The 24,117-nt window shown below is 41.3% G+C and overlaps 1 protein-coding gene across 2 annotated transcripts in view; it reads left to right on the top strand.

Annotated features, from left to right (window-relative positions):
* The window catches only part of pdgfrb (platelet-derived growth factor receptor, beta polypeptide), a 28,207-nt gene extending 4,852 nt beyond the window's left edge, over nucleotides 1–23,355 (top strand). The window contains exons 2-23 of one of the 2 annotated variants that reach the window (XM_080035290.1): nucleotides 5,528–5,604; nucleotides 6,257–6,553; nucleotides 7,141–7,398; nucleotides 8,297–8,427; nucleotides 8,895–9,060; nucleotides 10,427–10,607; nucleotides 11,290–11,405; nucleotides 12,998–13,121; nucleotides 13,277–13,488; nucleotides 14,066–14,160; nucleotides 14,292–14,424; nucleotides 15,338–15,442; nucleotides 15,756–15,866; nucleotides 16,303–16,459; nucleotides 16,761–16,927; nucleotides 17,402–17,514; nucleotides 17,822–17,944; nucleotides 18,097–18,208; nucleotides 18,986–19,085; nucleotides 19,197–19,302; nucleotides 20,107–20,402; nucleotides 21,779–23,355. In XM_080035290.1, the coding sequence (XP_079891416.1) occupies nucleotides 5,556–5,604; nucleotides 6,257–6,553; nucleotides 7,141–7,398; nucleotides 8,297–8,427; nucleotides 8,895–9,060; nucleotides 10,427–10,607; nucleotides 11,290–11,405; nucleotides 12,998–13,121; nucleotides 13,277–13,488; nucleotides 14,066–14,160; nucleotides 14,292–14,424; nucleotides 15,338–15,442; nucleotides 15,756–15,866; nucleotides 16,303–16,459; nucleotides 16,761–16,927; nucleotides 17,402–17,514; nucleotides 17,822–17,944; nucleotides 18,097–18,208; nucleotides 18,986–19,085; nucleotides 19,197–19,302; nucleotides 20,107–20,402; nucleotides 21,779–21,914 (3,288 nt within the window). In that variant the 5' untranslated portion in view covers nucleotides 5,528–5,555 and the 3' untranslated portion in view covers nucleotides 21,915–23,355. Of the gene's footprint in view, nucleotides 1–5,524; nucleotides 5,605–6,256; nucleotides 6,554–7,140; nucleotides 7,399–8,296; nucleotides 8,428–8,894; nucleotides 9,061–10,426; nucleotides 10,608–11,289; nucleotides 11,406–12,997; nucleotides 13,122–13,276; nucleotides 13,489–14,065; nucleotides 14,161–14,291; nucleotides 14,425–15,337; nucleotides 15,443–15,755; nucleotides 15,867–16,302; nucleotides 16,460–16,760; nucleotides 16,928–17,401; nucleotides 17,515–17,821; nucleotides 17,945–18,096; nucleotides 18,209–18,985; nucleotides 19,086–19,196; nucleotides 19,303–20,106; nucleotides 20,403–21,778 lie in introns of both variants that reach the window. The other variant, XM_080035289.1, reaches the window with a different exon arrangement.
* Nucleotides 23,356–24,117: the final 762 nt, after the last annotated feature.

Here is a 24,117-nt window from a genome sequence, read left to right as displayed (position 1 = left end):
ATATCCCTGTATTCACTATGAGAAGAAAACAATGTGAAACTACTGAGACTGTGGGACAAAGCACATGCAAAATTACAGGCCAACTGGTCGCAACACAAAATTACTGCTAAAGAAAATGGAAAAAAATAAATAATTGACCTGACTTCAATGACAACAGCTGCCTTTAGTTTTTGATATCCTAATCATTTCCCCCTTCATTTAGGAAAATAAGATCATTAAACTGTTTTCAAACACTAGCCACATCCAAGGCTGTCATTCTGCAACCGTCAGTCTTACCCAGAAGCCCTTCACCCCCCCACTCCCCCCCCACACCCCCCACTGCCACTACAAACAGCATTTACAACTCCCTTTGAAAGGGAGCAAAAAACAAAATCCACTGTTTCCCAAACATGTGTGCTCCGAGTCACTTTGGTCTCTGAGGTAAGACCACTCACAGTCACTGTATCCCCCAACGCTGAACTGGATGAAAACACAGGGAGACTGATGGAAAGCAAAAACAAGTTCATGTTTTTATTTCTGATAAAGAAAACTTGAGATGGCTTTAGTGTGGCATCAAGCTCTAACGTTACAGGGGACAAGCTGTTTCTATTTATTTTTGTGCTGATAGAGACATTTTCAAAGTGTCCAGCTGGGTAACTGCAACTTCTTGTCGGGGGTCAATGTACTGTAAGTCAAATCTAAAAGACCTCTCCTCAGCTTCAGTCTGTCCTAAAAACAGTTTCTCAACATTTGCCAAAACTCAGTTGTGGAGTGTAGAAACATGTGGAACCTTGATGTATTATTTCTACAATCATCCTCTAGAATCCACGTCATTATATCAACAATTGACCAAATTACCAGGTGTAATGTAAAAGGGGTCACTAAAAGGATTATCAACTGACTCAACTCCCCTCATATATACAGAGTGATGTAGGCTCCCTACATAGGCTCTATAAGCAGACATCACACTTAAGCACTTCCTGCTTACAATAACTTTCATATTCTGATAGCATGTTGATGACATGTGTGCAATCGCGGCTGGACATTTCCTGTTACCCATGAGTGTGCATTTTAACAGTAATGTACAGTATTTGGATTAGTCAGGGGGACGGTGGAGTGGTGCCACCTGGGGCTGGAGCAATGCATCTTGGATCTACTGCTGCCAAGGGACCATAAGGTCCAACACCAGTGATAAAAATGTAGATTTATTTTTACAAAGACACACTGTCTTATTTTTACTCCCACAGGGCTCGCCAAAGTTCAGCCCTTCAGAGATACGTCAAGACAAACCTGACCTCCTTCTTAAAAACATTTGGAAAAAGTCCAGTAGCCTATAGCGTGTACATTTTTGTCCGCACTGTGACTATTCTAGTGACACGATTTAAGTACATGCCCTAATATAGTGCTCAGTGTCCATGATAGTTTATTAGTCTTCTCATCTGAGCTCTTAATTGTTTTCGTTGGAAAGAAGTGACCGCGTAATTGGAGCTGTTTGTTCTGCAGATCACAGCATCCTGTACACTGCGGCAGAGTAAACATGGCTGCCTGTGATGTAAGGCTGTGTGTGTGTGCTGCTGTCCCACTCTATGCTTTGATGTGGTGTTTATCAAGAGTTGTATTCTGTATGTCTGCTGCATGCCGTCTTTGCTGTCTTTTCCATCGTCTGGTGCTATGTGCAGTATTCCTGTGGTCAATCCAGGCTTTGTCATTGGTCTAACTGACCTGTTTCTATTCTGTGTTTTTCTCCTGCTGGGTCCTTCTGTTATTTTGCTTTCTGTTTTTGTTTCTCCTCATTCCTGATGAGTGTGCGTTAACATGTTCTCCGTGGAGCTTGTTATTTGAAGCAGTTGTTTCTCTCTTTGTTGAAGTCTCTATGAATGCATTTTGTCCTGTTCTTCTTGTCTCCAGGAGTATTTGGTTAGTGGTCGTGGTAGTCTGCTGTGTCATTGATGCATCACTGCCTTTACACCCACACAAGGCCAGCAAACTTCCCCCCAGTACAGGAAGTCGGAGCTCCCCAGCTGCACTTGGGGAGGCTTTTCGGACATCTTTCTCTCCTTTTGTTATAGATTACACTCTTTTTTTCTCTCTCTCCCTGCTTTTCTCTAAGTGAAATCTTCCCCCCCTTGGGACACACACAAGCAAACACTTGGCTGCAAATGCGCTTCTCAAAGCAGTTCCCACCTCATTGAGGACTGCTTTATCACTGCCAGATGTTTAAATAAAACACGCAGCTACAGTATAGATAATCCCAGAAGTGGGATTACGGGCTGCCGTGGGACTGCGAGGCTGTGCGTGGGCTTGCATGTATTCCCGCTGTGCTCAATTTTTTTTTGGCATTCTTCCTCATTAGCCGGTGACACTTTGAGCGAAGCAGGCTTGTTTATGGAAACCGGGGAAGGAGGTCAGTCAGCCACCATATTCCCAGTGTCTGTGGTGGGAAAAGTCGCATGGCGGGATAACAGTTTATCCGTCATGGTGATTACTGTGCCATTGCTTACATAAACACGCTTTGTTTTGCAGACCCCCAGTGATCATGGCGGGAATGGAGGGTTTGCATGTCAAAGATTAATAAGAAAACAATAAACATATGAAATTGAAAAATGTTTTTTGAAGATTATTTTAATCATCTTTAAGACACTCTAGGAGATCATCAGATTGAGAGCCACTTGGTCTTGACTTGACTCATGGATATTTTGGATGTTTCTAACTGTAAATAGTCTGAAGCACCACCCTGTTGTCTCTGTGGTTCAAACCAGTAACCTCTTGTTTTGAGGGGTCAAACTCCCACTAAGTGTTTTTTATTGAGTGGGAGCAAAGTGACTGAAATTCTGCCAATCCTTCTTGGCAGATTCACCAGGGCCCTGACCCTTTTAATACTTCATAGTATTGCTATGTTCCACTTCTTGCACCAAGACCTCCACAAGACAGACATGAGCACACTAACATTGATGTTTTAACAGTGTTTCAAACTTTCCCTTTACGTGTTTCCTCATACCGAGACTACAACTTTGATGTTACTGTTGTTGCATGTTCTTGGATCTTGGATCAATTTCGCCAAGACTCTTTAGGCTCCCCTCGGATCCTAGTCAGCACATCCTTTCTTGAGGTTCATATTCCCTCTCAAAGACGCCCTGTTTAAAGTCCCCCAACGCCCCATCGGTCAACATGAAACCTTATCGTGTTGCAGTAACCAAACATTATCTTTTCCCGCTTTTTCCAAAGATCCCAAAATAAAGATTCTAGCACTCCGGAGATTCCTGTTCTGTAAAAGAAAGTGTTCTGCTCTCTGATCTCAGAAATATAAATTTGAATCATTGCCCTAATGTCGCCCCTTGGCTTGTTATAGCGAAAAATAGAATGAACAAGCCAGTCACAATATGAGTTTGTTAGTCCGCAGGCTGCCAAATGACACAAGCCTTTGGCGTCACTGCGTTTGGCTGTTGTCGCTCAAAGTCACCATTGCTGACACTGAGGTCAGCGGTGCTCATAAGCGCTGATATATGGCTTCCTTAGTGGACCGGTCCCTTGTTACTGGTTGTTCTGGGGCCCCCCGGGATAAGGTGACCCCCCCCCCCATCCCCACCCTCCCTGCTCCTGCTCTTGCCGTCATCATAGTGGGTTCCCAAGTGTATCAGCGGTCCTGGGAAAGGACTGTGGGAACGTGAACTGTACGCAGACACCAGTGACAAAAAAAGCAGAAACGATTTGTTTGTGTGTGTGTGTGTGTGTGTGTGTGTGTGTGTGTGTGTGTGTGTGTGTGTGTGTGTGTGTGTGTGTGTGTGTGTGTGTGTGTGTGTGTGTGTGTTGATAGGGGGGTGAAGACGATGGGGGGTTGGTGGGGTGGAGGGTGATACAGCATGTGTGTTTTAGGGCACACAGCTGCTTTAAGTGCCAGTTTGGATGCGTGTGTGCGCATGACCTGTGGCAAAAAGAAAACACATTTCTCTCTCTTTCTCCGTCTCTCCTTCGCCCCCTTTTTTTATTAGAAGCAGGAGTCTGGGGGAGGAAATGGACCAGTCATGTTGTTCAAGCAACTCAAGAGCTTCTCGTTTTGGGAGCGGAAGTGCCAAAGGCAGTTAATTTAGAAAGACAACGCATATCTGGTTCTGAGTAGCTCTCTTTGGGTTTAGTCATGGAACTTTTTGTACAGAACCTCACCACCAATGGCAAACTGATTTCATCTTCTTTATCTGAAAATAGAGTGATTAAAAGATTCAGTCACTTCTTACTGATACAGACTTAAATGGGGGGGAGTGTGTGTGTGGGGGGGTGGGGGTTATCAAATGATAAATGAAAAAGGAGGAAACTCCTCACAGTTTCAGATAAGATGGAGAAATACAATAGTTAGAACACATGTTCTGTTGTTACATCATGCATAAAGATAGTGCAGCTTCTTAAAATAGAGATTGTAATATTGGATTGCACTATCAAGTCGAAACGTTAAATGAGGTAAGATTTCTCAAGATACATTTCGCAATTTTTCCACTGCCTCCCTCTTTCTCTCTCTCTGCCTCCTCCACCCTCGCTCTTCCCAAGCCTCTCACTTCCGCCCTCTCTCTCTCTCTCTTTCCCACCCTTCTGCGCGCAGGCCTGCGATCCATCCATAACTGTTTCCAGACGTCTGTGTTGCTGCAGGCCTTAACCCCCATCACAAACATAATAACAAACCATTCCTCCCACTACTCAAGAGTTCCTTCTGCCTTCTTGCTTTGCAGTGGAATTGGCTGTACATGTTGAGGATGGTAGGATGGCATGATATTGGGCAATTTGACCCTGATTGCTCTTGACTAAATGCTGGGACGTTTGATCATATTGGTGTACAACATATTACCCCATTATATTATGAAACCACAGAAATCTTCCCAAATCCTGAGTGCACTCTTGTGTCAGCAGCTTAAGTGAACGGCCTCATTTTCACTTTTGTTGTACACCGACACCAATTAATGCCTCAGCACGGCTCTAGCAAAGCTCGGGCGCAGCATTGTTGCCAGTGAGCATGTTGCAGGGCTGCACACAGTGACCCGTTTGTTAGTGGGCAGAATGCTGGGCGACCTGGAACAAAAAAGAGCCAGACATTGTCGCTCTGTCCTGGTGCAGCGAGGCATCAAATACCTCCAGTGAGCTGTGTGTCTGCACCTCACACTCTGTGTGCCAGCCACAAAGCATTAAAGGAAGCAGCCTCACAACACAGTAAACACTTCATAACTTAACTTCATTTTTCCTTTAGTTTGAGCAAAGTTTTTTTTTTATTGGAAGCTAAATATTCTGACATGCAATTTGATTTATTCTTGGGACCTCATGAGGACAAGAATCAGTCCATCATGATATGAAGCCTTATAAAGAGGGTTTGAACTGTGTCAGGATTGTGTGTCAATTGGGGTGAATACCATCTAGATTTTTTTTTATTTTCACTGAATAGTTTGGGGACAGAGCGATGTGTTTTTCTTGAAATATTGGCCGAGGCAATGTGGGAGGGAAGAAAATTCCAAAAAGTGAGCATGAAGATTAATCGGTCGTGTTTGTCCATTCTTTGTTTGTCCAGCAGAGAACAGAGTGCATTGAAGGCTTCCACCATGAGGAGGGTGACGCTATCCACGCTCCATCTGACATTCACGGTTACAGGTGAGAACTCCATTTCAATAAACGTGAAGAAAAAGTGAAACTCTGGACAGTGGACAGCTGCTTTTGCAGTGAAGCAAAGAGCAAGATGCCAAGCTTAGGTGGAGTTGTTTATACACTTACAGCAAACTGCTAACTCTGCTGAACTGGGACTTTTTTTTTTTTTTTTTTTTAAACATATCCAAATAAATCGTTATATCGTTGATATGGCCACATGTTATGATAAAAACATTGGCTTGCAGTTAAGACAGCCATGGCCGATGAGGGTACGTGTTATTAAAAGAGGTTTTATTTAGTGTAAATAAGGTCATGATGTCAAGGATGCTCAGAGTGTAGAGAACCTAAACAAATAATGTTTTCTTTTCTTTTTGGATGTTTTAATTAGCTATCCAGCTTGAGAGACAAGCCCAGTGTGTTTGATGTAAAGAACAGCTAGTTCAATCAAACTGAACACTGTCATTTCAAATACATCTGTCACAGTCGAGGCATCATTATATCCTCCAAACATATCCTCTCCAGACAACTCATATCCGTCATCGTGTGTAGAGATAGGACAGGATCTGGCTCCTATCGTCGATTTGACCTATGACCCCACACTGCTGTCTCTTTGACCTCAAAGCCTGACCCGTTTTCTTTCTTGTTGTGTCAACTGCAGCAGCTCTCCTGTATTTCTGCACCGAGTCGTACTGCCTGGAGATCACGCCCGGTGGCAAAGAGTTCGTCCTGGCCGAGGGCTCTACCCTCACCCTGACCTGCTCCAGCTCAGGCAGTGCCACGTGGGAATTCAGAACTGACGATGTGCAAAATGGCGGACAAAATTACGAAATCGTCCAAAGCAGCGTCACGAGCAGCGCATTGACTTTGTGGAACGTGAGCTGGAAGAACACGGGCGTGTACCAGTGCATCGATGGATCCAGTGGAGAGATTGTGGAGGTGGCTGTGTTTGTCCCAGGTGAGGCCGGGTTGGGTTATCCTACCCGTGACTTAAAGGTGCAGTGTGGTCTTAAAGGGAATTGTTTGTTTTTTTCAGAACAGACTTGGTAGAAAAGGAATATTATATTAGTAGGACAGGAAGGGTTAGCAAGGGAGCGTTGCAAACTAGAACTTTCACCACTAGATGATACAAAAATACACATTATTACACACTATTCCTTTAAGGCTGCATGATATATGTAGTCAAGTGGGAACATTTGGGTATCTTCTTTACATAAAACACCATAATCAATACCTATTCTCAGTAGGATTTGTTCATGAACTGTCTTCACATTGGTAAAAAGACAAAATGTTATGCTCAAGGATACATTAAAAAACTGCCTAAAAAGAGTTTTGATCGTGCACATCATTATCCCACAATGCAATGCAACGCAAACCTGCTAAAAGGAATGTGTTTTAAATGTTATCATATCATTTTGATGATAACATTTACTAATTAAGGAAAAAGGATAATGGAAGACAAGTTAGTATGTCATATTGAACTGTATACGGAAGATATAGGATCTGTTGTGCAGATAATCAACCAAGTCTTGTCTCTGTCTCCAGACCCTGATGTGTGGTTCATAGAAAGCTCCCACGGCATGGTGGCAAAGACCAGCGTGGAAAGCACCGTCCCCTGCATGGTCACCGATCCCAAAATCAACGTCACCCTGTACGAGAGGGACACGGATCTGCCCATCAGGGGGATTTATGTTCCCAGTGAGGGGTTTAAAGCACCGCTGGAGGACAGGAGCTATGTGTGTCGAGGAGAGCTGGAAGGGAAGGTGAAAGAGTCTCAGGCCTTCAACGTCCTCAGCATCGTAGGTAGGTGTTCAGGTGGAGGATTTGTTTAAAGGAACAGCTAAACCTAAAATATAAAAATGTGGTCATTATATCATGGACTCAACCCCCTAGCATGTGAGCATGTCTGAGTTAATCTTTTTAAAGCACCATAAAAATTAAATGTCACATCACATTTCTTCAAACAGCTAACAGTCAACGTTTCTGTACCACAAGTTCAATAGTATAATAATTCATTCCATTATTGTCAAATATGCTCTGGTCACCTGATGAACCTCAATTGGAGGTCCCGGAGTTCCTCGTAGTTTTTTTAAGTGACTACAAGGAGGACCTTTTAAAAGTTTATAAAATACATATGTTTCCTCTGATGATCATAAATGACTTGTAAACAGTAAACGAGACCATAAAAAAAAATAACGCTATTTTTAATTCCTCTTTGCCATGCAAGATGGGGTCTCTATTTCCTTAAAAAATAAAAAATAAAATACACGCGTTGCCGGCATGTACTAGCAAAGATCTTTAGGACAGCAGGCGTTGGTGTTGTAAAAACACTACCGGTTTTGTCCAAAGGGGCCGCTAGAATCAATTAAAGTGAAAGTTCCTCGTTGTCAACAAGGAAAAATAAGGTATAGACTGGAAGTTCGGTCTTGAAGTGTCCTCGTTCGTCTTATGAAAACATTTTAGACTGCACAGGTTTTTGTTCATTGAGATGGAACGACAGGAGTCAGCTACCGTGTTCAGTTCAGAGTAATACTTTTGAGATGAGGCAGCCTGTAATATCAGGGTTTTATTATGGAACAATTCATGTGCTTGATTAGTAATGGAGGAGACTTTTGTGCATACTGTTTGGATAAATCACATCATCCCCCCCCCTCCTCTTCCTCCTCTCCTCTGCCCCCACACTCTCCCCTTCCCCTCTCAGTCCCAGAGGCCATTGACGCCTACATCAATGCCTCAAAGACCGTCCTGAAGCAAGGCGAAGCGCTGACAGTCAACTGCACGGTGCACGGGGTGGAGATAGCCTCTTTCTCCTGGGATTTCCCCAACAGAGAGGTGAGTAGGAGTGGAGCAGAACAGGCACTTTTGTTTCAGCTCTCCCTTAAGAGAGCACTCACTCACTCTCTGTCCAGCCTCATGGCCGAGCCCAAATTACATCAAGATGTAGAGAGACACACCTTCATTTTTATCCCCCTCCCGTGAAATTCCTCTCATAACACATGGCGCTGGAATCATCATGGATTCATTTTTTGGATCACACACACATTTTGGCTTGTTTAACAAACTTTCTGACAATTTTTACTCAGAATAATGTAACTCAAAGGTGCAGTGTGTTGTATTTTATTGGCGAGACTTGCTAGAAATGGATATAATACAATATGTTTGAATTGGTGTATAACTGATAGTAACTGAAAATAAAAGTTATTGTTTCTTTTATCACCTTAGAATGAGCCTTTTATATCTACACAGTATAGGGGAGGTGATACAATGTGACATCCCCCTGCTTTCCCTTTATCTTCTAGGTGACGGATGTTGAGCCGCTGTCAGACGTCCAGCCCAACGTGTACATGCGCTCCAGTCTGATCTTCCCTAGTGCCACGGTGGCCCACAGCGGAGACTACTTCTGCCATGTCTACGAGGGAGTCCAAGACCAGACGGCCTCTGCCAGCATCAACATCACTGTGCTGGGTAAGAATAACACACGCTCTCAGACACACACACACACACACTCACGCACGCGCACACACACGCCCACACACACACACACACACACACACACACACACACACACACACACACACACACACACACACACACACACACACACACACACACACACACACAAAACTAAAACAAACGGATGCTGGACAGATTATTATTGGGTTTCTCTGACAGAGGTAAGACTGCTTATTATGTGAACCTTTCCAAGTCAAGGTAAAAGGAAATGAAGATGTGCTCTATTTATTTCTATGTGTAATAAACCAATGGCATGGTGTGGATGTCTTGAGTGTTACCTTGAAAAAACAAAGCACAAGACCAAGGGGGTGCTGCTGCTACTTTTTATTTAGACGATTGGGAACAAACTCCAACTACACATGAATTGTTTGTGTAACTCAGTGTCCAGCATCAAAGCAAACGTGTGATCTTGCAAGCGCGTACTTAAGAGCCGAAGACAGCAGGATTGGTCAGACTTAACTGCTCTTCCTCTGTCCCTCTCGACAGTCACTGAATGCGTTTGGGTGTGCCAATGCTTATTCTATCTGCAGCGAGGTGTGTTATGTTTATGAAATCCCCGAATGACTCGAGCCGCCATGCTCCATGGAGACTAGGACAGTTTAGTTGTGCTGCTCCCTGGATATCTCAGTGGAAAAGACAAATACTGTCTAGCCACAGAAGTTCAGCAACAGTACAGTACGCTGTCTAGAGCCTGCTAAACAGCAAAGTAACTTGAATATAATCAGTTTTATTACTCTACTATAATTTAATCTATATTTTTTCATAAACAACGGATGATATATAATATGTGTAGATAAAAGGGAATGCTTGAAGTGAAAAACCAACTGATAATTATAGGTTGAATTTTGAAAATCTCTTCGGGTTTATGGAGCTTTATTGTGTCCGTTAGCTCATTGTTTTAATTTTTACAGCCCAAACCTTTACTGTTTTGGTTCATTCTCCCAGCTCTCATCAAAATTTAAAAATGGCCATAGATGTTTTCAGTGAACAAGCTCTGAAAAGCCACTGCAAAAACTACAGTGCTTGTCCAGTACCACACATCAGACAAAGCAAAGTTAGCAACTATCTGGTGAGATTAGTGAAGCATTTAGCGTCCATAAAGCCAGACATTTTTTCTCAGGGGTGGTGGTGACCAAAAGATAGACAGAAAAACACGACTCCAAATGAATGCTAAGGTCGCTCAGTGTCTTGTACATGTTTTAACCTTAAATGATATAATTCCGTTATACTAAATAAGATAATTTTTTTGCAGAAGATTTAGAGTATGACAGGTAATCCACGTTATGTTGCTGACGATATTATTTTTTACTTTCCTTAGAGCGAGGCTTCGTGGATCTGAAGACTGCTCAGCGACAAAACATCTCGGCCAAGCTGCAAGAGAACGTGGAGTTGAGAGTGGAGATTGAAGCCTACCCTCCCCCTCTGGTCCGCTGGAGCAAAGACGGCGCCACCATCAGGGGAGACAAAACCATCGCAACCAGACAAGAACATGAGATCAGGTGAGATGTCTAAACCTTCATGTCTTCAGCTGTCCATTGAACATAAAAAATGCCCTAGTATATATATATATACTGTGAAGCAACTGAAGATATCATATAAGTTGATACATTTCAAACAATTAGCCCTGGACCCTGTGCTAGGGGGTGACGGCCTCCCTGGGCGTCTAGCTCTCTCGTCAGTCATCACCAGATTAGGCCTCCGCAGAGGGAAACACAATACTCTCTGGAGGGCAGGACTCTATCATTCATCGCACAGGAACCATAAACACGAGATACCTGTCACAACTCACAAATGTCTTTCAGGAGAAAAAAAGGCAAACAACATTTTAATTGCAGGACCATAGACGGTGAAACACCACTTAGCTTCTATAGCACAAATATAATATAAGGAACAATGCCACATATTTAGAGGACACCGACTTTGAACTAAAATATACGAATCATATTGCCATTAGAAAGCATAAACAGTCTGGAACATCTTATCTTGAATTAAAAAAACAAAAGCAAAAAAATGTAATTAAAAATAACGTGATCTTTGGCTTACTTTCAAACATCTCCAATGTATTCATAACCCAAATCTGACCTGAAAAATATTTATCCAGATGGAGGAGAAAAGAAGTGAAGAATAGTCGTTTTTTTTACTTTCTTCAGATGTCCTCATCTTTCCATACTCCTTCCTTAGGTATGTCACAGTTCTCACCTTGGTGAGGGTGAGGACAGAGCAGAAGGGCCTCTACAGCGTACATGTCACCAATGGAGACGACATAAAGGAAGTGACCTTTGACCTGGAGGTGAAAGGTGAGAGGCTGAAGTTTAGTGTTTCTTGTATACTTTTAGTTTGTAAAGGTGCAGTGTGTAAAGGGGATTGCCGTTTTTCAGAACAGACCTGTTAGAAATGGAATATAATATTCATAAGCATGTTTTAATCAGTGTATCATCGCTTGACAATAAAAGTGGATGTTTCTTTTATTGTCTTAGAATAAGCGTTTAATACTTAAAGCAGCTCCGAGTAACATTTAAATATCTTTTAAACAGCCTCATGTTTCCTCTGATAATCATAAATTACCTTTAACAGCAAACGAGACCATCAGTGCAAAGAAAGACGTTTTTATATAGTTTTTATTACTGCATTTGGTCTGGTCACACACCCAATCCGATTTTCGGTTCACGCGTGCATGCTCTATGGTCACATATCCGTATTGGACGCAGATTTCAGTGTGGCGCAGCAACACGATTTGAGAAGCCTATCCCTCCAGGTGAGGGAAGGGGAGCGGGAGCCTTGTTTGAGACAGTTGTTTGTCGTCATAATGACTGATAACGGGGCTGAACCATCAAAGAAAAAAAATAAAATGCAATGAAGAAAAGCTAAAAGGGAGAGATAGGTGCGCGGGAGGGCGTTGCCAAGCAACGTATACACAATACCTAGACTGCAGTGTTTACTCCTAAATGAATGAGCGGTAGCCTACTAAAACAAAGTTTACTTTGCCTCACCAGCATCATCAGCTGATGACCATTATTCATCTGAAATAGTCATTATTTACAACAACATAAACACATTACCTCATCGTGATCCATACTAACTGCCGTCTCTCGTTCATTCGCTTTCTGTGAGGACACGTAATATTTCAGCTCCGTGAGAGGTGACACTGCATCAACTCATTGCAATCAGGTGTGTGTAGCACTGACTGGCATTAGTTGATGCTGTGTCACTAACCACTCTCACGGAGCCGAAAGAGTCCGGTGCCCTCACACTTTCAACACACAGACATGCACTATAGCCTATTGCTTCCTGATCATTTGAATCTTGCACGCCCGGCACAAGCTAGAAAACAGCTTCACAACAGCTGGCGTCGTAAAAATACTACCGCTTTTGTCCAAAGGGGCCGCCAACGTGCCATGTTACTTGTAGTGGCTTTAAGTAAGGCCACCATGTCGCACCGTCATTTTTCTATAGTAGCAGATAGTGGACAAACTAAGCGGCCTTACACGTTTTTATATAGTTGGTGTCAACCGGATATGCATCTGTTGGAAGACAAAGAAGAAGTGCTATTGCATGAGCAACTAAATGCATCTTCACCTCATCACTTAATATTTTAGAAAGATTTGTGGCAGTGGCGGATGATGCCATCCTTATTAACTAGCTTATTGTCTTTGAAGGCCACCGTACCTTCTGAAAACAGGAGTGGTAGACATAGATTGTTGCAATCTAGAACTTTCACCAATGGAAGAAGCTAAAAGACATCGTTATATCACACTACACCTTTAACCCATACTGGTCTTGACGGCTTGACAGAAACTTTTTTTTCGCTTAGGAAAAAAAAATCAAGAACCGTCTTTGTTTTTATCCGTGTCAGTTATGATTAATGACCAAGGCAACCCCCTGTGTGTAGTTCCCTCTCAGATTAAAGACCTGACCGACCACCACCTCCCTGGGAAGAAGCACTTGGTGACCTGTGTTGCTGAGGGGGTCCCCACCCCGAGCATACAGTGGTACAGCTGTGACAGCATGCTCAAGTAAGTCACCACACCACCCATCCATCACTGAGCTGTCATACAGTAAACGTACAGGCAGACAGATACACAGAAATGTATTTTGTCATCTGCTTTGACTTTAATTCTTGCTTTCAATTGAAGCGATCTCCACCCGCTGATCTACTGTCTTGCTACAGGTGCAGTAACCAGACAGCACTCTGGCATTCCCTGACACCAAAGCCTGAGGTGCTGAACATCCAGACCAACGTGAGCTACAGCGAGACTCGTAAAACCAGCCAGGTGCGCAGCCGGCTGACCTTCCACACGCCCCAGCAGGTCACCGTGCGCTGTGAGGCCAGCAACCAGGCCGGGCTCTACGACAGAAGAGACGTCAAACTGGTGTCCAGCAGTAGGTTTCATGTTGGATTTTTAATGTAGTTATAGCTGTAAAATGTCAGATTGTCAATTTTAAAAAGTATAGGCCTATTTTGTTTTTTAATATTCTTTTACACTGGGTTTTTGTCCACAATAACCATTCCACTTAAATTTGACTGTGACTAGATTGAACTCCTGTCTGTCCCCATTCGCGCCTTTACAAAGTTACGTTGTACAGCTTTAAGTGTCCTTTCATTGACCAAAGGGAAGTGACAAAATGTAGGATATTCTCTATTATTTTACGTAATTACATTTTATGTAAATGTGAAGTATAACACTTCACTGTTAGATAATTAAAACGTGATACTATATGAAAGATCTAATTTTGCCATATTTTTGTTAAACTTAAAGAACATTTCATATTTAAGAGACACATTACAGAGTTTCACTAAACTGTAACACTATGTGATTTCCACACAGTTATAACTTTCTTTAACAATTCCTTGCCAACTAGTGGATAAAGTGAAGTTTATGTGTTGAGAATCGGGTAAACTTTTCCTTGTTTGAATGTACATCTTAATGGTGTCTGTGTTTCCTTCTGCCTGTTGCAGCTCTGTTCTCCCAGGTGGCAGTATTGGCTGCTGTTCTGGCCTTAGTGGTCATTATCATCATGTCTATCATCATTCTCATCGCCGTATGGAGGAAGGTAAGGTTTTTTTAGATACTCTTTTTGTAGTCATATTCTAAATACCAAAGTATATAGAATTCAAAATTTACAAAAAAGCTCTTTTGGTGTTGTTGTGTCAGTTTTTTCAGTTTTTTTCTCTGTTTCCCCAGAAACCTCGCTATGAGATCAGATGGAAGGTGATAGAGTCAGTGAGCCAGGATGGTCATGAGTACATCTACGTTGACCCCATCCACCTGCCCTACGACCTGGCCTGGGAGCTTCAGAGAGACAACCTGGTGCTGGGTGAGTCCTCGGACACTTTATGTGACATTGATTGCACAAATAAACGTTGTGTAGACTTGGATTTGCTGCAGCCATACGCACATAAATGGCTTTGGCCAAGTAGAAAAGTTAAATTGTTATAGAAATTTAATTTACCATTTGGTTTCCTTTTTCCAACTTTGTGGACATTTAAATGGCAGTCTGATTTAATAGATGAAACTGTATTTATTGACTTTTTAAATTACTTTAATTAATTGAAATAAAAAATATTATTAATTATCTTTTAACATCGTTTATTTTTAGTCATAATTTAATTGACATATTTGTGATTATGCCTGACTTGTTTTTTATTGCTTCATTAATTTGTTGTTGGTCCATTTATTAATCACTTTATAACCATTTGCAAAGGTCTCTTGGTCCTTCTGTGATGAGTTGTTAGTTGCCACTTAAATTTGTCCGTATCGCTTGTTAAGATCAGAATAAAAAATGCCTGTTGCTCAGACCAGAGAAACACATTAGTATGTAGCCATCAGCAGGTGACTTCAATGCTGTGGGTGGTTTGGGTCGTCTAGGCGTAGCTGAGGCTTGAATACTAAGTGGTTACTAAGAGGTTTGTAAAACCTGTCTCCTTGGACTTAATCCCACCTCATTTAAAGCTCTCTTTGAAACTTTTGTTTTTGATGACGTGTTTTTGTTGTCAGCTGCTCCTACCAAAGAGGAAGCTTCCTAAACTCACACAGGCCATAGTCATGGTCCAGATAATAACCCAGACCATCTGTTACAACCTGCTTCCTGGGGGTGGTAAAAAAAAAACCCTGGGAAATGAGTTTATATTAATAATGTAATGAACACAGAGCTCTTCTATATTCTTTTCAGGTCTCTCCCATGTGCTCTGTTCACACTCTGTCCTACTGAGCCTTTCTTTGTGTTTCAGGTCGCACTCTTGGATCAGGAGCCTTTGGCAGGGTGGTCGAGGCCAATGCGTATGGACTCACTCACTCCCAGTCCAGCACTAAAGTGGCGGTGAAAATGCTGAAATGTAAGACCCACAATGTTAAAAAAAAACAAAAAAAAACAAACACACAATAGAAAGCCATGTAGAGTCCCCCTGTGCAGCTGTCAAATATTGTGACACCGGAGCCGTGTTCCTGCGAGCACAGAGGCAGGAGCAGAGGCCTGCTGAGCTTTAGTTTGGTTGCCAGCCCTGTTCCAGCTTCAGCCAAACGGGTCAATGAGCAGCTTGGCAAGGATGCAGTGTGTCCTCCTGATCTCAGTATGTTAAGTTCTGTTGTGTTTTCATACCTCTCTCTCTCTCTTTCTCTCTCTCTCTGTCTCTGTCTCTCTCCATCCAGCTACAGCCAGGAGGAGCGAGACTCAGGCTCTCATGTCAGAGCTGAAGATCATGAGTCACCTTGGTCCCAACCTCAACATAGTCAACTTGCTGGGAGCGTGCACCAAACATGGTGAGCACCAATATGCTAAACTGTGCTAATACATATTACAATGAGGTCAAGGCAACAGTAGCTGATATTAGTGGTGAAACATTTTCTTCAAGAGAAAACTGACCTTTTGATTCAGTTGGCTATTGTGACTACTATGCAAAGGAAAGAGGTTCAGAGATATCTGTTGCTTGTTTTTTATCCTCCATGTTTTTTCATCTCTTTCTGTGAAATATATTTTCCATTCAAAAAAAGGAACTTGCCCATTTTAAGGAAGAAAAATAAAACATTTTCCCACTGAGGCTCATCTCTGTCCAATCGAAAAAGAACAGATATCAAGTGTAAAGTGTTTGATGACTAATTAAATAAACCTATAGTTAATATATAACCTCTAGTTGAATGCATGTGTTAAAATCCGTTAAAATCCTTAAATTCAGATTTCTCTTTATCCACCAATCAGGTCCTCTGTATCTGGTGACCGAGTACTGTCGCTACGGTGACCTGGTGGACTACCTGCACAGGAACAAGCACAGCCTCCTGCAGTACTACGCTGAGAAGAACCAAGACGAAGGCTGCATCATCTCCAGAGCAAGCACTCCACTCAGCCAGAGGAAAGGGTGAGAGAGAGATAAGGGGGAATTTTGAATAATGTTTGTGTGTGTGTATGTGTGTGTGTGTGTGTGTGTGTGTGTGTGTGTGTGTGTGTGTGTGTGTGTGTGTGTGTGTGTGTGTGTGTGTGTGTGTGTGTGTGTGTGTGTGTGTGTGTGTGACGGGGGTTTTCCTTAATTGAAATCTCTTCTGTCACATACCAATACATGGCCACTGATGTCTTTTAAAGTTTGACATGACCTACGACCGTGAATAAATGTGGATTTGGGTCCGTTTGGCACATTTTCACACTTGGCGTATCCTTTCCAGCTATGTGTCTTTTGGAAGTGAGAGTGACGGAGGATACATGGACATGAGTAAAGACGAGCCCTCGCTCTACGTGCCCATGCAGGAGCAGGTAGACAGCATCAAGTATGCAGACATCCAGCCCTCTCCCTACGAGTCTCCTTACCAGCAGGACATCTACCAGGAACAAGGTTTGATTTTAGCCTGTGTGTGTGTGTGTGTGTGTGTGTGTGTGTGTGTGTGTGTGTGTGTGTGTGTGTGTGTGTGTGTGTGTGTGTGGTGGTGTGTGTATGTGTGTTTGTCTATGTGGAGCATTGGCAATAATTAATTTTCCAGTAATGGTCCATTAAAATAAGTATGAAGAATTCAGCTCGCTTCAAGTACAGTGTGAGGCCGACCAGTAACAATCCATCAAGAGGGAGGAACTCTGGAAATGGCGCGATTCATGAACAGATGAATTGTTGTGGCTTCATACATAAAATGAACAACAGTTTGAGTTGTGATGATGACAGACCGGAGAGAATGTCCAAACAATTGAGAGCTTCATTTCAGCCCATGCAGTCATACAGACATGCTGGAGTTCCCCACCAGCAATATCTTCATTCCTGACATGCTCCTCACCATCTCTTCTTCTTGTCCTGGTCTTGTCTTGTCTACATATTCAGGTGGCAGCAGATTGGACCTGGTCATCAGTGACTCCACCACCCTCACCTATGATGATCTCCTGGGCTTCAGCTACCAAGTGGCCAAGGGGATGGAGTTCCTCGCCTCCAAGAATGTAGGGAGTTATGAATATTGCACCATAATATGTAGCTGGTGATGTTGGACTGAAAGCCTAGATTATTGTGAATGTGTGTCCATATTCTGCAATAAAAAAGATTCCTGTCCCATAATGATATGAAGCTATAGTGATCGTCCAGTTAGCTTAGCTTAACAGCTAACCTGGTTATTTTCTGAGGAAAACAAAAACACATACCAGCACCTCTAAAGCTCACTCATCCTCATTATTTAATGGTGTGTTGTTAGTTTCATCCATACAAAAACCGAAGTGTTATATCGGAAATGTTGTTTTTATTCTACCACAGTGTGTCCACCGCGACCTGGCTGCCAGGAACGTGCTGATCTGTGAGGGCAAACTGGTGAAGATCTGTGACTTCGGCCTGGCCAGAGACATCATGCACGATTCCAACTACATCTCCAAAGGCAGTGTAAGAAAAAATGATTAAAAAAAGCAACTGCCAAATGAAATGAAAGGTTATGGATGAGATTGAATGGTAGCTAAATGATATATTGCCAATAAGAATAAGTGGATATGTTCTGAAGCATACTAAAAACTGGACTTACTTTTTCTTCTATTCAGACCTTCTTGCCCTTGAAGTGGATGGCACCAGAAAGTATCTTCCATAACTTGTACACCACCCTGAGCGATGTGTGGTCATACGGCATTCTGCTTTGGGAGATTTTCACATTGGGTCAGTCCAAGCATAACTATTTGCACATATAACAAACACACAAATAAATATATACTGGTTTACACGTGGGTGATACATCTTCTATAATTGCTTACATAGGCTGCTCGTTCTTGGAGTCTCTACTCCTCTGTTATTCTTGGAGCCAAGCTGCTGCTAAACTGTATATTTTGAAAAAATATGTTTCTGTGTTACTCAAATGGCAGTTAATTATTGTAGGCGAAACTAAAGCAAATTTCAAATGCCATGTCTGATTGCAAGCGCATACCAGATTGTTTGAAGACTCATATGAAGTCTAAACCTTATTAGGCACAGTCAAGCTTTCACATCCGCATCTCCTTGCTCAGGGTATTGTAACTTATTTTAACCCTCTTTCCACAATTATTTCAAAAACTACCACTCAAAACAAAGTAAATAGTTTATTGCAGCATAAGCCCTGGCGGTGGGAAAAACAATCCAGCCTCTGTGAGTGATAACCGAAGATGTTCTATGCTCCCCTTGTCTGAATCGTCAATATTTATTGGACCGCTAAGATACTTTTTTTTTCTTATGGATCTAGGTCAGAACAATTATATAATAATAACACAACAGATTTATAAAAAGTCAGTCAGTTCCCATTCATTTCCGGAAAAACTAATGAAAATAATTTCTTATGTGTGAAATGTAGGTTTTAAGGGGGCTATGACTGTTGATGATGGTTTATATGTAGCTCTTGTTTAGCTGCTTGCGTGACTTCTGATTTCTATAGCATTATAAATGATTTGTAATGCGTCCATGCAGGAGGAACCCCCTACCCCGATCTGCCTATGAACGAGTTGTTCTACAGCGCTTTGAAGAGAGGCTACCGGATGACCAAGCCCGCCCACGCCTCTGATGAAGTGTGAGTCTCACTGTGCTAATCGCCTCTCCACTAACTCACAGATGGAAAATGCAGAGTGAAATATGTAATCTTTTTCTTTTCTTTTTTTTTCTTCTCTTGTCCGTATCGCAGTTATGACATCATGAAGAAGTGCTGGGACGAGAAATACGAGAAGAGGCCTGAGTTCTCCTTTCTGGTTCACAGCATGGGGAACTTGCTGACAGAAAGCTACAAAAAGGTTTATTATTTATACTTCAGCGCTGCGTTAAACTGTGTGCTCGATCTTAAAACGCTATTTCTCATATTCCTGATGTTTAAATGTTAGTCTTAATGCCTAAGTGAGGTTATCTACATCTACATATTAATTAGGCTACTGTATTTCATCTACTTATTTACTCACTCATTGGATTCACTCACAGTCAACATATCTGCCCCCTAGTGACTGAATGTAGGCATGGTAATTAGACACTGTACTATGAAGAGGCCAGTGGTGGAAAATAACATTTACTCAACTACATTTTTTAAGCTACTTGTATGTTACTTTTTCAAATTTTCCATATGAAATATATGATCAGCTAACAAAGTAAAGAGAGCAATTTTCATGGATTAGTCTTTCCAACAATATATAGAAGGTAGCACATCACTATGTAACCCTCTAGTTATTAGGTCCACCTTAACCAACTGCAACATAAAAGTTCTTGTGCAGTAATACATTAGTAATAATAATTATCCAGTGATATGATAAGAACAATATCATACAGCATAGGAAGTAATGTTGAGTAGATACAGGGATTTGAATGAGCTTTTAAGATAACATACGGTATTTGTACAATTAGTTAAACCAAAAACTTAAAAAACATTTAGTTTTCTTTGTATGCGTAGTAGCCACGCAAGTCAGTAGAAGATCATTTCACTCAGTGAAAGCCTCAGTTCTGCTGTTAACCTTGGGTTCGCACCATCTCATATCTCCTCAATTTGACAAACTGTTTATTAATGGATTCCTCGTTGCTCAAATAATAAACCTGCTGTGTCCTCACAACAGAGATACAACCAGGTCAATGAAAACTTTCTGAAGAGTGACCACCCGGCAGTGGCCCGCACCAAACCCCGCCTGAGCTCACCCTTCCCCATCGCCAACCCAGCATTCGGCTCCCCGTCCCCGGCCTCCCTCTCCTACCCCCAGGACCCCTACAACCACCAGAGCTCCAGCCCCAGAGAATACACACATGAGGCGGACACGCAGTACGTCACAGCCCCATACAACGAATACATCATCCCCATCCCCGACCCCAAACCGGACGACGTTTTCACCGAGCTGCCGTCAGAAAGCCCCGCAAGGTAGAGAGACAGGAGATGCTGCAGATGTGTGCAGGATGAGCATGTATTTATCTTAACAAGAAGAGTTTAGTTTTTTTCTTTTTCTTTTTTTCCACAACCACACACCCCCTCATCCAGATGTTGAGCTTAGACAATAGCTGTATTATGTAGGCAGACGTGGAAACAAGTTTTATAGTGTATATACACACACGCAGCCAAGCAAAGTAGGCTTTTGAAGGCAAAATAAATGGTTGACCATTATAGTCTAGATCTATTCACACAAATTTGTTTTCATAAATCATAATATAACTTGGATTTAGTTGTTGTTTATTATCAGTCTCTGCGTTGAAAGACCTGTCTGTCAGTTTTGGGGGAGTGATGGTCAGATTCCAACCCTGTGTTTTGAATTTTTTGCAGCGCAGGGGATTGTTTTGCTTACATTGGGATTATAGGTTGTACTTTTAACATTGTGGGTTAGAATTTGAGGTCGTTTGCCCCCTAGTGAGAGAGAACAGAGAGGCACTGATGGTCACACAGAGAGTGATGTCAGTGAGATTATCCAACTGTCATCCTTGAAATTTAATAAACCGGTAGATATACAGAGAAATAATCAGCAATTACTTTGATAAAATGACTTGTTATTTAAGTATTTTTTTTAAGTGAAAAGCCAAACATTTGCTGGTTCCATCATCTCAATTATGAGGTCTTGCTGCTTTTGCTTGTGACATAAGATCAGATCACAAACTGCATGCCTGGGTTTTTAGACTTATAGTTGAACATATCAAGCAATCTAAAGACGTCAAAACATTTTTTGAAACCAAACAATTGCTTATATAAGTGAAAAACAATGAGTATGATGCTGCCTTTTTATGGCCTTTCCAAAGATAAAACATTTTGGTTATATAACATCTCGTAGGATGCGTGATATGCTTCCTTTTTGCACTTGCTTTAGGATGTTAATCAGCATCTACCTAACATCCTAAAACGTGTTAAAAGTGCTTCCTCTTGTAATATTGATTAGGAAAAAAAACAAAAAACAAATGGAAATTCACTAGGTCAATTTGGCAGCAAAATCAATTTGTAACAGTACTTTACGGCACAAATAGAGTTAAAGAGGTACACAGGGAGTACTCTACATTCCTCAGTACTAAGAGTTGCATTTGAAATGCCTTTCAATTCCATAGCACTTAAAACAAAGACTCCATGTTGTCAAAATGGAAGAGTAGATTGATTTAAAACTGGGTTGTGGCTGCTAGATAGGAAATGAATAAAAGAAGGATGCTGGATCAGCAGCACTACAGACATTAATAGAAACCGGCCATGGTGTGTCTTTGTGTGACTCATGTGTGACTGAGCAGACAGTTGAGTATATATATTTTCTTTTCCTTCCCTTCTAGTTCCCTGGCTCTAGAGGAGGAGACAGACTCCATGTCACAGGACACAGCAGACACACTACCAGAGGAGGAGAGCAGTGAGAGAGATGCTCTACTGGGCTGCTCTGGAACGCCCGAGGTAGAAGACAGCTTCCTCTAAACCCATGTAGGAAGCCTGAGAAAAACACAGACCTTTTTATGTGGGTTTATAAAAAAAATTATATGAGAAAATATGGGATAAATAGCGAACGTGACTAAACAAGAATGTAGTGAAATTTAAACCCGAGAATGCAATCCTTTGTATTTTCCCACTGAGCACACGATAACAATTTTTTTGGGGGAGTTTGGAGTTTTTGCATCACACTTACAGAGGTACCTATGACACTACAAAATGGTTAGAAATTATAAATATGTTTTCACAATATGAACATGGTACTCGATTCACAATTTTAAATAATCTGTTTATAGTAAGTAAAGATGCATTTACTGTATTTTTTTCCATTGTGGCCAGAGACTTATGAGGCCAGATGAGATATTGTTGTTTTAGTTAGCCATCATTTAGACACACAGTATGTCCCACTTTGACATTTCTTTTCTGCTTTACTTTGATTTTGACAAACAGATGTGTAGATTATTAAAAGTAAAAAAAAAAAAAAAATTGTCAGTTAAAAAAAAATACACACAAATGAAAGAAAAATGTTAAGTGGAAATTATTAACGTTGTGTCCTAAACCACAAAGCCACAAATAAATTAAAAATTGCTCAACTTTATGTTGCATTTTTTCATTACCTTAAGTACAACCAACAACTGTATTCACTGCGATGATATTTTTGTAAAATGTTATCCTGAGGACATGAAACCCATCCAGATTCTAATGCACTGTTTTACAATGAGAGATACTTTTTTTGTTGCATTATGTTCGAGTGTTAGAAGCTCCCTGTTTTCTTTTTGTGAGAATTATATGAAATCTGTATGTATTTTGTGATTTTTAAATACTGGTTTGACGTAGGTTTATTTCATAATTCTGTGCCAGATTTGCACTTTATCTAGTAAAAACGTGGATAATCATGATGAAGATATAGATATACTACGCTATAAGTATATAATAATGCAACCGAGATCAACTATGAATGAAATATGGGACTGTTTTGGTAGATCAGTTTCTGTGACGACAGGTGACTCTGTCAAGAGAATATAATGAATCCAGCGTATCACTGCCTTAGCACATGATGGACCCCACCAGTGCCTTTGTATGTAGTCTGACAGATGTTTATATTGCAGCTATTTTTTTCTTTCTTGTTGACATGAAGGGCTACTGTACTCAAGAAACCTAGGTAGCCACACATGTTCCTGAAAAAAAAACAATTATGCTTTTAGTCTAGAATAACATTCGCTCACACAGTGTATCAACTTTCAATACTTAGTCCACCATTTAAAAATGACACATTGTTATTTTCTGTAGCAATTTTTTTTTAAATGCACAAGATCACTGTATCACAAGCTATGGTACCAAAGCTCTTCTTAACGTTTACAAGTGTATTTTTTTATATGTGCCATTTTATATGTTGTCAATGTGACAATAAATGTATATGATCATAGTAGTAACCTGGAATGTGTGAATCTTTTATGAATAATGTGACTTTAATGGCTCTCATCTACTGTAGCTGCCCTACTCTGTCTATTGTGTCTATTTTTCTGTTAAAGCTATTGTGTGTAACTTCTGTCGCCACTGTGAGGAATTTGGGGTAATTACATAAAGCTGTCAGCGCATCTTTATCTGTAAGGCTTTGAGCATGGATTTACTCCTTCTGCTGTACGTCCAGGTTTTTTCTTAGCTGTAGAGTCAACAACTGGAACATTTCTTGAGCTCTTGCATCAGTGTCAGGGGGACGAAACTAGTTTGTAAACACTGCCCTACTCAGAAATACAGAAATAGTTTTTTGGAGCTGATGAACTTTGTATCAACTCATTTGGGAATGGCTTGAATGTAACCAACATTAATTTCATTCAAACTAAAAAGTTATGCACTGTAACTTCAAAACTAAACAACTACAAATATTAACCCTGGGGGAAATACTTTATGTTGGTTTCACCCATATAAAGCCACATTTCTCTCCTACATATTTTGGGAATTCCAAGTTGAATTTTTTTATTTGAAAAAGCTTCCCATAACTTTCTTTTTCAAGACTTTTAAAAAGCTTTTCTCCCACTCACTCTCATATGTCTTGAATCCTAGTTAAAATGTATATCACCCCCTCGTTATCCTTTATCCTCCCCCTGTAAAGCCTGGCAGCCACTGTCCAGCAGTGATGGAGCTGATTAGTCCCACCTCAGCAGCAACATTTCTCAGGAGAATCGCGCCT

The sequence above is a fragment of the Ammodytes marinus genome (genome assembly GCF_949987685.1).
Source record: "Ammodytes marinus genome assembly, chromosome: 10".
Lineage (NCBI taxonomy): Eukaryota > Metazoa > Chordata > Actinopteri > Uranoscopiformes > Ammodytidae > Ammodytes > Ammodytes marinus.
Note: the sequence above shows the minus strand (reverse complement) of the source record. Positions and strands in the feature narration are given on the sequence as shown.